Here is a 12,754-nt window from a genome sequence, read left to right as displayed (position 1 = left end):
GTATTCACAGTTTCAACCCTTTCATACTTATCAGACAAATAGCACCTACAGCACTGAGCTCTACAACATATCAGCTTCTACTAAGGGAATATATAGTGTAGAGCTAAGAATTAGGAAAAAAAGAACAAAACAAAAAGTAGAATATGGATCTGTGCTTCCATTGTCTGACATGGGGAATATGACTTTGTAACATGGAGTTGGGCAAGTCATCTGTATTTCCTACCATTCTGCTGGGGAAATGATAAAACAACACTACAAATATTCATAATTAATAAATTACCAAAGATTTCTTTATTAGCAATTTGAGTTTTTTAAATAGTGGCAACAAAGTATTGGCCTATATTCAGAATCAGCAGATCCTTATTCTTCAGAATTCCTCTTCAGCATTTTTACTGTGCACCTTCTTTAACTTAGTCAGCTTTTCTATGGCCAGGGCTATAGATGCTTCTCCATGCACCTTGTTGTCTCGAGTCCGCACGTTGACTGCATTGTTTGCCTTCTCTTTTTCACCAACCACTAGAAGAACAGAGAAACTACTTAATATCATGTCCATTTACCACACAAACAAGAGGGAAAATGTTACTCTAAAATACTGGTAAATGTTAGCTGACTAATTCCCTTCCCCATCTGTCATATCTGGGATCTTTCTACTACAAAGTATTTACCAACATAATATTGATCTAGATTCCCATGGGAAAAAAATTATGCCAGTAGATTAAGATTAAAAATGTTGAATTCCCCGACTTGTGTACATAGTCTACCCAATCCAATGTTGTATTGTTTTAGTGTTTATGTTATTGCTTTAAAGTTTATTGTCATTGGTAAAAACTTTAGACACATGGCCAATGTCAAAAGATTAGATCACACAAGGTCTTAGGCCTCTCCACAACCAACTGTCTGATCTGACTCCATTATAAGTCTATGGAGCCAAACTCCTGCAAACAGTTGGATTGAGCAACCACCCAGGAAGTGAAGCTTGCAGTTGTGTGCTTCACCTGACTAACTAACAATTGGAGACTCAAGGCGATTGAAATGTTTGACATGTCTGGACAAAACATCAAACGTTTTTAAAAATGACAATAACACTCTAAGATAACTAAAGGTCCTTTTATAAGGCCCAATATAGGACCGTGTACAGAAGCAAACGAGCACTGGTCAGCGAGATCACTAGTTTGCAGTGCCAATAACAATGGATTTTACCGCTACACAAAAGATCCAATCAGCCGACAAGCAGTTCCTCAGCTGATTGCTAGCACTTTTTTTTACGCGGGCCAACTATTAGCTGAATGAGCGTTTCTAGGAGAGCTCGTTGCCGATAACTGGCCCATGTATAAGGACCATAAAACAGTCCTGAGACAGGCCAACACATGTCCTGTATGGACAAGCCAAAAAGACAGAAATGGCTGCACATCACACCCATGGCTGACACGAAAGCTTATTCAGCTACATTTAAAACCAACATCAGAAGTTAGTATATAATTTGGCCAAACCATATTGCCTCATGTACCACGTGCAGGTCTTCTGATACACGAGTCCCTAACCAAAAAACATCACTGTGCCGGTCAGCGACCACAATCCCCGCAAAAGGTGCGCAAGCAGAGAAGGGAGGCCACGGAATGACCCTGCAACCCCATTGTCACAGGACCAGACCCTCTGCATGCGCACGTTTTGCGGGATTGTGGTCGCTGACCGGCACAGTGATGTTTTTTGATTAGGGACTCATGTGTATCAGAAGACCTGCACGTGGTACATGAGGCAATATGGTTTGGCCAAATTATATACTAACTTCTGATGTTGGTTTTAAATGTAGCTGAATAAGCTTTCGTGTCAGCCATGGGTGCGATGTGCAGCCATTTCTGTCTTTCTGGCTTGTACATGTCCTGTATGGGTTTATAACTCCTGTATCTTCTAACTAAGAAGTGTCCGACAAGAATTTGATTTAAGACAGAACAATACAAGGACTTCCAATTGGGTTCTTTTAGATAGATTGGGTTGTTTTATTTTAGATAAAAACAAGTTGTAATACAGGTCTGATAATATGCTAATACCACCGGCATTTTTGCATAGAACAATGTTTTATATTCATAGTTGTTACTGAGTGTTTAGACAGCTTCTGAAAAACTCAAAATATTCTGCTGTGTAGTCTAAATTTTCGGAGAAAAAAAAAAAGGCTATTGCATTAGCCTAGCACAGATAATCTTTTATAGTTACCAAAAATAAAGTTGTACTGAGCCAGTTGTGCATTTCGTATCTTCTTATTCAATGTGCAGCTATGATCCAAGTCCACATCAGCCATAAAACCTGCATCGAAAAATTCTTTGCACACCTATAATTACAATCAAGAGTACATTAAACCATCATTAGAGATATATACAAATATCTATCTCCTCTCTAATAGGTGAAAGCAATTGGAAGAGGTTCGCCTTCCTACCACAATGTCCTCAGTGGGACGCTACAACATTGCTTTATAATTCAATTACATTAGAATTTAAGGTATTTTAATCTATCATGTGAATATATACCTGCTGGGCATAGTCATCACAGCTCGGTCCAACAGGGACTACCATGACTTGTCGAGGTGAGAGCCAAAAAGGCCTAATGGAAAAAAAAAAAAGGAAAAAAAATAATATTTACTTTCCATATTGTTCTTAATATGTTTAACACATATCTAATAAGGTTTCTCGCTCGTATCATTGGGCGACACAGACACAGTGGGTATAGGCTGGTGCCACTAGGAGGAGATTAAAATCGAATTAAATGGAACCAATCAACGTGATTTTACTGATATGGTTCCCTGCTGTACAGCATAGCTCTGCTGTGCAGCTCCACGAGACTATGAGCCACACCTGCAGCATTAGCTTTACATCAGGGAAAAAGGAGTTTCATCTGGGCAGGAAGCCACTCATGACTAGTCATGGCTCTCTGCCTGGCACCACACAGTGCGGAGATGATTGACAGGCAGAGACTTGTTAGTGGCCTCTCTGCCTGTCAATCATCCCCGCACTGCGAGGTGTCCGGCAGAGAGCCATGAGTAGTCACGAGTGGCTCCCCGCCCAGATGACTAGTTGCCGCCCCACTCCCGTCCTTGCGTAGTGGAATAAAATTCCTTTTTCCCTGCTATGCTGTACAGCAGGGAACCATATCAGTACAATCGTGTTGATTGGTTTCCTTTAAGCATTTCATTATTTTTCTATCTTCAAAAGCAAAACATGCTCCTGCTGACAATATCTTTACAATATGTCCACACAGAATGGAAAAATGCTGTGGATACGCCACCGAATTGTACCAATATGTTTACAATTTGCCACTGTGGATTATGTACAGTACATGGAAAAACAGTCAATGCCATTCAAAACAGTTAAAAGCCATTCAAATTTATTAAAATTTCATCCAGTTTGCTGGTACTGTAATACACTACAGATTATTTACATTCAGATCAACTTCACGTGAATTTGCTGTGCCTAACAAACCTGAGATTGATAAAATATCTCATGTTTTTTTTCTATCAATGCTCAACATGTATTCTACAAATTTTTAGACTTTATTCTTACCACTTTCCTCCATAATTTTCACAAAGAATTGCTATCATCCGCTCCACAGATCCTAAGATGGCACGATGAATGATAACTGGTCGGTTACTATCATCCCCATCTTTGCTGCAGTGGAAGAAACACAAAACTTAAAGACCATCAATATGGTATTCATACGATTTTAATGATATATCGTGTCACACTTTAAGTCTATGTTCACATACTGTACAAACAACGGCCGTTCCGTAGTAAACAGCCATTGTTTAGAGCTACCTGCGTCCGGAATTAAATGATCATGATAGCGTGTGAAGCATTTGTACAGCATGTGAACATTAATTAAAGTAGTATTTCAGTATCAGAAGATTGTTTTGATTTAAAAACAATCACCCCAAGATATATAAATTTGTAATTCTAGTGTTATCCGTAGAGATCAGCAAACCTCGAGCAAGCTTGGGTGCATCCAAACCCAAACACTGCATTTGATTTCTGGTGGCTAGTTACCACTAATAGTACTGGCTTCAGCATGTTTTATTTTATTTTTTTTACCCCTAATAGGAAGTTGAAAATAAAAGAACTACAGAATGTGGTATTGTCTCCAGCTAATGGCTCCTCCCTCTGCCTAGAGACAATGGGTCTTGTGTTGCCCAGCCCCACCTAGGAAAGAATGAGGTGCCTTTACTGCATGGTGACTGATGCTAGACAGGAAATGCTATGTTTTTGCAGAATGTGACTGTTTTTATCGGATGTCAGAATACCACTTTAATAGGACCACTAATGCAGTATATGAAGAAATAACTTACCCTACATAAGTTAAGTTAAACCGGATCGGGAGCTGGAAATCTAACTGTATTGTTGCACACTGATGGTATCTTCCAATGGCATCTCTGATTTTGATATCAATCTGCAATAAAGATCCAGTTTAGAATTAATATTGCCCATGTGATCTGTATAGTGCTTAAAAGGCTTTCAAGTAGGGACGGTCCGAACCTAGTTCGGGTTGGGTTCGTACGAACCTGAACCCTCAAATGATTCCCGCTGTCTGCCCTCTCCGTGGAGAGGGTGGATACAGCGGGAGGACCGCCTGGGAAACTGGGATACAGCCATAACCATAGGGTGTATCCCAGTTTTCCAGGCGGTCCTCCCGCTGTATCCACCCGCTGCACTGAGCGGGCAGACAGCGGAAATCTGATGCCGAGCGTTCGGGTTCATACGAACCCGAACCTCTGCAGATTCGGACCATCCCTACTTTCAAGTAAGAAAAAGAAAAGCAAATCTGACTTTATAGCAGAAACTGTCGGCGTCTTTGTTCTCACCTTGGGGCCATAGAAAGCGCCATCTCCTGGGTTCAGTTTCCACGGCTGTCCAAAATTATTCAGACTGTTCTCCAATTGCTGAAAAGAGAAGTTGTTTTTTTTGTTTTGTTTTTTAAACGTTAAATGTATTATGAAGGGAGCTGCTAGTACTGTCAATCTTATACCTTTTCAGCTTGACTCCACATCTCAATTTCTCCCAGATAGTTGTCAGGTCTAGTGGAAAGGTGAAGTTGGAAAGTAAATCCAAACACCTCATATACAGACTGCAGGAACTGTAGGCACCCCTTCATCTCCTCCTCTATCTACAAAACAACATATTAAGAGTAAATGTTTCCATTTTCTCACTATGACATGTACTGTGTACATTACGTATGATTTTACTTTTACCTGTTCCATAGTGCAAAAAATATGTGCATCATCTTGCTGAAAGCGCCTAACTCTGGTCAGTCCACTCAATGTCCCAGACAACTCATTTCGATGTAGAACGCCAAAGTCTGCAAAACGCAAGGGCAATTCTCTCCAAGAGCGAGGACGATGACCAAACATGAGACTGCAAGATGGCACATCAATGAGATATCACTGGGAAAACTCAACCGCCTAGATCAATATTAGCAGCCTGTTGATGTTACTCCTATTTACTAAGCATAAACATATTCCGCATCCCCTGAACGATAGGAGGAAACCCACACAAAAAGATGTGATGGAAGAAAATGCAACCTAAGGCTGTGTTTACAAACAGGTATAATCTATGGATAAATAATCTATGGTAAAAAAGAAGTTTTTTAAAAATTATATATAATTTTTTTTTTATAATGTGTGCACTGACATTTTTCCATAGACTTTATTATAGCTCATTACTGGATTTAAGATACAGTTTCATTTTATATGAACATATGTTCATCTTATATTGTAATTTTAGCTCATGTTGACTAGTTTTTAATATAATATAGCAATCCGACCAAAATAAAAGTGTAAAATGGTAGCAGACTTTTCACATACAACAAGTATAAGTCGAACAGAGCAATTATTGCCCCATGTAAAAGACCCAGCTATCAGCTTATGAGGAAGCAATTGCTTATTTCTTATGGCCCTATTCCACGGAACGATTATCGTTCGTTTTCGGACGATATCGACCGCTACGGACGATAATCGTCCCGTGGAATAGAGTGCAACGATCAGCCGACATCGTTCATGTCGGCTGATCGTTGCAGTCGCTTGTTTTTCAACATGGTGAAAAACAAGCGACAGATATAGCAGCGATCTGCTGCCGTCGCTCCGTTGAATAGGAGCATCGGCAGCAGACGCTGCTATATCCTATGGGCTGCCCGGACGATCAGCGATCCTCCGAGCAGCCCCCCCGCAGCTCCCCGCCGCCCCTCCCGCACTCACCCGCTCGCTGCAGCCGCGTTGAATAGCGGCGGCAGCGAGCGGCGAACGAGGAGCAAACGAGCGCTAATAGCGCTCGTTTGCTCCTCTAAAACGACCCGTGGAATAGGGCCATTAGATGGTCAATGGGATTGTGCAGGCCCAAAAATCAATAGTGGTTAGATGCTCTTGTCCCTCTGTAAAGAGGGTATATGCAACCCACATGAAGTGACAGAAGGGCTGCAAAAAATCCAGTGATTGCCCTGCCCGGACATTCAATGTGTAATGTAAAGTCCCATTAAATGACCAAGGATCTGCTAGATCAGCACTTGTATTGGGCATGGGTCTGTCTGGTAAGGGGTTTTCTTAGTCAAAGTCTTTCAATTACTCCAAGCTCCCACACAGCCCCTGGTGGAAATCCACCCTAATTCTTTGTGCCTCGGGGAGACAACCTGTATCTCCAAACTGAAACAAACATAACATTTTCAGGATAAAACAGTGTGAGGTCAGATACTCCACTGCTGTGGGAAGTAACATCTCTTTACCTGTGGCCAGAGCTCACATTGCATGTGTTTTAGTGTGCTGTGTATCTATACCTGTATGTCTTACAATGCACAGATGTTACTACATGATTAAAGCAGACAAGCTGAATAATGGAATCTGTACATGAAAGTAACTGGAAACATAATCTTACCAATGTCCAGGACAGTTCATAGGTTTAAGTGCAAAAGTTTCTTTTTCCACCTCAAAGGAGAACATGTTGTCGCTGTAATGCTGCCAGTGACCAGAGGCCTCCCACAACTTGCTATTATAGATGTTAGGGGTTGCTACTTCTGTGAAATGTCTCAACTGGTATTCCTCCTGTAAGAAGAGATTTCTGCCATTAAAAGATTTTCTTTGTACCTGTAGATCTTTGAACAGTATGTAGGAATTCTATATTATGATATTATCTAAATAATATACGTAGACAATAAAGAAATAGAGTGAATACTTGTTTAAACACAGAGAAATATATGATAAGCACCACATAACTAGTGTTGAGGGGACTTGCCAAACTTTTCGGGTTCAGCAATGTTCTCTGGACCTGAACAACTCCTAGCAGCTGGAGAAACTGGATGCTTCCCTAGGGCTGCCAGAAAAATATGGGTACAGCCTATGGTTGTATCCATGTTTCCAGGAATGCCTAGGATGGCATCCAACTTCTCCAGCTGCTGCAAGTCAAATGCAGAGCAGAGAACGCTGCCAAGATCAGAGAAATGTAACAACAAAGTCCATGCTTATACATGTAGTTCAATCAGGGGGAACTCAGATACACAGATCATTATAGAGAATTACTGGTCATCCACACAATAAAATCCACAGAATAAAACCCTGAATGGGCATAGCCGCTGTTTCATTCTATGTGGATGACAACAATTGATTTGTGCTGGTCTTGAACAGATTGTGGTTAGACTTAATACCACGTTTGTGATGTACCGTCAGCATAAACATGTGGCCAAATGGTCTGTCTGTAAGGTGCCAACCCTCTTCAGCTTGATATCTATGAATTATCCTGATGCTGCTGCTTCTAAAATAAGTAGTAGAAGGCCCCGCCACTTGTTCTAAAGAAGGGTAGGAGGTCTTGGTTCTTGGACAACCATCAATATACATGGGTGATGTATATTGCAAACACCATAAAAAGTTAAAGATGTTAAAGATGCTGCTCTAACCTTGATAAAGTCAATCAGAGTGTTAAAGATGTATGCTCCCCGAGGCAAGAAGAAGCAGCTCCCAGGGCTCAGTTCATGGAAGAAGAACAGCTCTTGATCCTAAAAGCAAATAACACATTAGATAATATTGACATTTAACGCCCAAAATTAATTTAAATACAAAATTAAAAGAAAACTTCTGACAATGGGCCTGTGTTAATAATATAGTAAGGAAATCAATCCTAAGCACCAAAAGAGTATTTTTTACTATTGCAGCTGCTGCATGCTGATGATACTGAGGATACTATGCCCACAAGCAGCAGCCAGTGGCAGCATGATGTAGCCGACATTGCCACCACTGGCCACTGCATGAGGATGTGATTTTGTCTCTGTGCAGCAGCCTCCATGTTAGAATGCTCAGATTGCTTCCTTTACAAAAAGGAGCAATTTGTGCAGTTGTGTTCAATGATCTGGCAGCTCCCATTATTATCATGCAATATAAATTGTTTACATGATACACTATATCTATAAATATAAAAGAGTAGAAGATGCTTGGGTGAAATTTCCAGCACATGTGCTGGGGAGGGGAGGTTAATACGGTTTTCCCCCTAATATCAGGAGCAATACAAACCTTTCCAATCTTTCTATGATCTCTGTTTTTAGCTTCTTCCTGGAATTTCTCCCACTCCTTCATCAGCTTATTATCAGGAAAAGAAATTCCATATATTCTCTGCAGTGTTTCCATGTCAGCTTTCCCTTCCCAATACGTAGAAGAATTCTGTAAGATTCCATGACAGAAAAATAGAAAAGTCAATGTTACAAAAAAAAAAAAATTATAATAATTCTACCACTTGGCTGGTACAGAATCTGCCTAACTGTATCACAGCTGGCTGTGCAGCTGTTTCTGACAACAATCCTATAGCACACTGCTTCTGGTTACTTTGGCTCTCTCTATCCTCCTATCTCTCTCTGTAGTGAGACGTCTAGAGAGAGGGGAATGTACAGAAGAGAACAGAGTGGAGAAGGAGGAAAGTGTCAAAGTGTCCAATGAGGGCAGATGATAGTGTGTAGTGGGAAGAAAGCACATATAGTCTAAAGGGGCATCCGTGTCTGTCAGCACAAGGAAAAGTGGATATCCACATGATGTATAGGCAGGATGTAGAAGTAGTCAGAGGGTAATTCAGCAGCAGTGCCAGGCAATAATGTAGGCACTATCACCATAAGAAGTAGAATTTTTGGCAAAACAAAACTATAGCTGTACAATTTCTTATATGTTCAGGGTGTAAGTAATATCTGCAAATACAATGGTGTAGCCTCCAAAAAACACCATGACTTACCTTGTATATCTTAAGAGCTTTAATTTTCCCAGTGTGCCTCACATGGGGACCCCTACACAGATCAATAAGAGGACCACACCTAAGGGAGAACAGAGGGAGACCATAATATGACCATAAAATTATGAAGGAAAAATAAAAAAAAATAAAGGAAAATAAAAAAGATTCCACATGTACGTATGTTGTCAGCACTTATCAGCTAAAGCTCCTAGAACACACAGAATGTATTAAAAGAATTACCTTTGTCTATTTCACCTTACACACACACACACTCATATCTAATAATACATCACACATCCACACACAAAAGATCAAAGTATTACATTTCTCCTGGATATACTGTATCATGCATTCTGCATGGCTACTTCCATAGCACTTACTCTTCTGTGAGCACATGGAGAATAACTAGTGTCTGTGCAAAGCTACCAGCAACTGCAAACTACCACAACATAGACTGGATTTCAATAAGTCACTAAATAGAAAATAGAATTGATATTTGGTTGAGCTAAGAAATGATCCTTTTCACCCCTTTTACACTAGGCTGAAACCCTAGGCTGCCCGAAATGTTTTGGTTGCAGTCGTTTTCCCCATGTGAAGGTTATGGGACAGTGCTCCTGAGTCAGCTGTGAGATAGCACTGGATTCAAGACCTTTGTCGATTTCCAAACGGAGTATGTGTTACTACAATGGTGCTTTTACCAATTTCTGCAATTGCACCATGCGTAAAAATAGCATCAATTTCTATACAAACTCATTCTGCTTAGGATTACATTAAGGAGACAGATTCTACTAAGGCCCTAACACCGCAATTATATATACAGCTGCTTGGTGAGTACTTCAAAAGTGGATACGGTATGTGGGTGACATCCCTGAAGATCAGTGGTGTAAGGTACTCATGTAAGTCCAAAGGTATCTCTATGTGAAGGTACAAAACATCTGCCCTCATGCACAAAATTTGTATAAAGGGATACCTCTGCGGTGTGGGGAGTTAGATGTACATTTAATGCATATGATTTGGGAATGCAGGGGACTAGAGGAAGAACTCATATTATACAAAGCGCCTTATCAATTGCTATCCCCACCAATCCCCAAAAATGTCTGTAAGGTAAGTTTGACCTCCATAATACAGATGATGCTACAAAGTTAGCAACTGAGAAAATGTTATGTTATACCAAGCCAGAAAGGTGATTGCTGTGCACTGGATCCATCCACAGCCCCCACCCATCTCAGAGTTTATAAGTAAAAATAATACTCCCATTTGCTTGGAAAGGGGAAAAGAATTTAAATCATATGGATGAGGTGGGTAAATACGCCTGGTCCCCAGAACAGGATATTGTAGAAACTCACTTTAATTTTGCATTAAAGCTCTGGAGTAAACTGTGCAGGCCAACTGGACTAACTCATTACTGCATGGGGCAGGCCAACTGTTCTACATATGTATGTATGTACGTGGTTTTTTTGCTATAAAAGTGGCGGCAGCGAAACAACACAGAAGTAATTTGCGTATATATTTTATATATATATAGATATATATATATATATACATGTTTATTAGTCTATGCAAAATTATACCCACTAGTGCACAATAGTATTTTTACCTTGTAAACTGTATGCTTAAATATATGCTTAAATATTGTTCTTAAGTTTTGTTAATGTATCCTTGGATATGTACCCTTGTTTTTCCTTGTTTTTGTGAACGATATTTTTAGTTGGACAAAAAAAAAAAAAAAAAAACTATAAAATTATCCGATTTTAAAAAATATATAAAGTAGAACTATTAAAAAAATGAACAAAAATACAAAAAAAAAAAAAAACTGAAAATTTATATTTCAGTTACCTGTACACTGTAGTGGTCGGTGTATCAACTTTTTCATTTAGGATCCGGCACTTAAATTTGTTATACTAGGAAAAATCATACATTTTTAGCAATGTTGACAATTAACTGGTCAAAACAAAAAAAACTTAAATACAACATTTGATTTAAAAGTTAAAAACTAGTACTAACCATACTCTATGAGCTCGGGTATTGTTCGGTTTCGAATGAACGTTGCCGAACTGAATTTTTTTTTTGTACACTGAACCTGGAAGCACTGCAATACCAGGTCAATGCCTGGTGAGGACAGAGCAAGCTCTTTTATCCATCTCCCTGTTCTAAAAATCCATTTAATATATGTTCCCCAGATAGGGGACATATCAGATATTAAACTGATAAGAACAGATACTACACTTGCTCTTAGGCAAAAGGCCGAGAAGGGATGCGAACCTGAATGTTTGTCAAGTTTGCTCACTACTACTTGAGGAATCAGGCAGCTATTCTCCAATTACGGTGACATACTGTCATCATATAGCAGCACATAGAGTGCAAATGTCTCTGCAAAACAGAATCAATACTCCATGTGCCATTGAAGAAATTACAAATTAAAGAGTAACTGTCACGTTTTTTTTTATTGCAGAAATCAGTAGTATAAGCGATTTTAAGAAACTCTGTAATAGGTTTCATCAGCCAAAAAAGCCTCCTTCTGTACTCAAGAAGCAATCTCCCAGCCTCCCCCCCTGACTTCTTATCTGTGCATTATCAGGCAAACACGTCTTCATTACAGAGAAGCCAGTGAAGACGGGCTCTGCTCTCTCCATTGTAAGCCTATGAAGGGGGGAGGGGCTGAGGGAGATGAGGGAGCAGGAAGAGGTGACATGAAGGTCAGCTGTTTGTAGACTGTCTGGGCATCTAAAACGCAGGATTCAGGTGTCAGAAAGGTCAGTGCTTATCTATGAACTTACTGAGAGAGGATTGCAGGGTGCTGTGCTGTGCAGAAATCCTCCGTGCTTAGTCACTCCTAACAGCCCCTCCCCTCTCCATAGCCACATAATGGACACAGAAATCCTGCTTCTTCTGAAGGGAGGGGGGAGGCTGGGAGATTGCTTTTTTAGTCCAGAAGGAAACTCTTTTAGTACATAAAACCTATTACAGAGTTTCTTAAAATCGCTTGTACTGTTGATATTTAATGTTTTCAGAAAAATGACCCTGAAATGACAGTTACGCTTTAAGTAGTGAACAATCTATAGATTTTCTATTACCTTAAACATTTCTAGAAGCAGCTCTTTTCTGATTTCCAGTCTTTCAAATGGCTGTTTCTCCTTAATGATTGTTTTACACATATCCTCCAAGACCGGGAACTCGTTGCTGGACACCCCTCTAGAGAAGTCACATATAAAAAAGGATTACTCTTTTGGTGAGCACAATAAAATACCAGTCCATTAAAAAAAAACTGCTAAGGCTGGGTTTACACTACATTTTTTTCATCAGTTTTTGCAAAAAAAAAGAAGAAACGGATAAAAAAAGAAAAAGAAAAAAGGGATGCATTTGTGTGCATTCGCTTTTCCATTGACTTTCATAATAAAAAGACGGATCAAAAGGCATCCTTTTTTTAACGTACACAAAAACGTAGCTGACCTTTTGTGTACGTTAAAAAAAAAACGGATGCATTTTGATCCGTTTTATAATGGAAGTCAATGGAAAAGCGGATC

At 39.8% G+C, this 12,754-nt stretch overlaps 1 protein-coding gene and 1 non-coding gene across 3 annotated transcripts in view; both read right to left on the bottom strand.

Annotated features, from left to right (window-relative positions):
- Positions 1 to 261: 261 nt before the first annotated feature.
- The window catches only part of LOC138800383 (threonine--tRNA ligase 2, cytoplasmic-like), a 32,369-nt gene continuing 19,876 nt past the window's right edge, over positions 262 to 12,754 (bottom strand). For both annotated transcript variants that reach the window (XM_069982020.1, XM_069982029.1), the window contains 14 exons: positions 12,305 to 12,422; positions 11,067 to 11,131; positions 9,234 to 9,312; positions 8,528 to 8,674; positions 7,918 to 8,016; positions 6,903 to 7,069; positions 5,231 to 5,393; positions 5,008 to 5,145; positions 4,844 to 4,921; positions 4,331 to 4,431; positions 3,552 to 3,656; positions 2,523 to 2,595; positions 2,212 to 2,326; positions 262 to 516 (listed from right to left, as the gene is read on the bottom strand). In XM_069982020.1, coding sequence (XP_069838121.1) covers positions 368 to 516; positions 2,212 to 2,326; positions 2,523 to 2,595; positions 3,552 to 3,656; positions 4,331 to 4,431; positions 4,844 to 4,921; positions 5,008 to 5,145; positions 5,231 to 5,393; positions 6,903 to 7,069; positions 7,918 to 8,016; positions 8,528 to 8,674; positions 9,234 to 9,312; positions 11,067 to 11,131; positions 12,305 to 12,422 — 1,597 coding nt within the window. In that variant the 3' untranslated portion in view covers positions 262 to 367. The remainder of the gene's footprint in view (positions 517 to 2,211; positions 2,327 to 2,522; positions 2,596 to 3,551; positions 3,657 to 4,330; positions 4,432 to 4,843; positions 4,922 to 5,007; positions 5,146 to 5,230; positions 5,394 to 6,902; positions 7,070 to 7,917; positions 8,017 to 8,527; positions 8,675 to 9,233; positions 9,313 to 11,066; positions 11,132 to 12,304; positions 12,423 to 12,754) is intronic.
- On the bottom strand, positions 11,295 to 11,486 carry LOC138781332 (U2 spliceosomal RNA). Its single transcript, XR_011361467.1, has one exon. It is a non-coding gene; the product is annotated as a U2 spliceosomal RNA (small nuclear RNA).

This window comes from Dendropsophus ebraccatus, chromosome 1 (genome assembly GCF_027789765.1).
Source record: "Dendropsophus ebraccatus isolate aDenEbr1 chromosome 1, aDenEbr1.pat, whole genome shotgun sequence".
Classification (NCBI taxonomy): Eukaryota; Metazoa; Chordata; class Amphibia; order Anura; family Hylidae; genus Dendropsophus; species Dendropsophus ebraccatus.
This window is presented reverse-complemented; position numbering and strand designations above follow the sequence as displayed.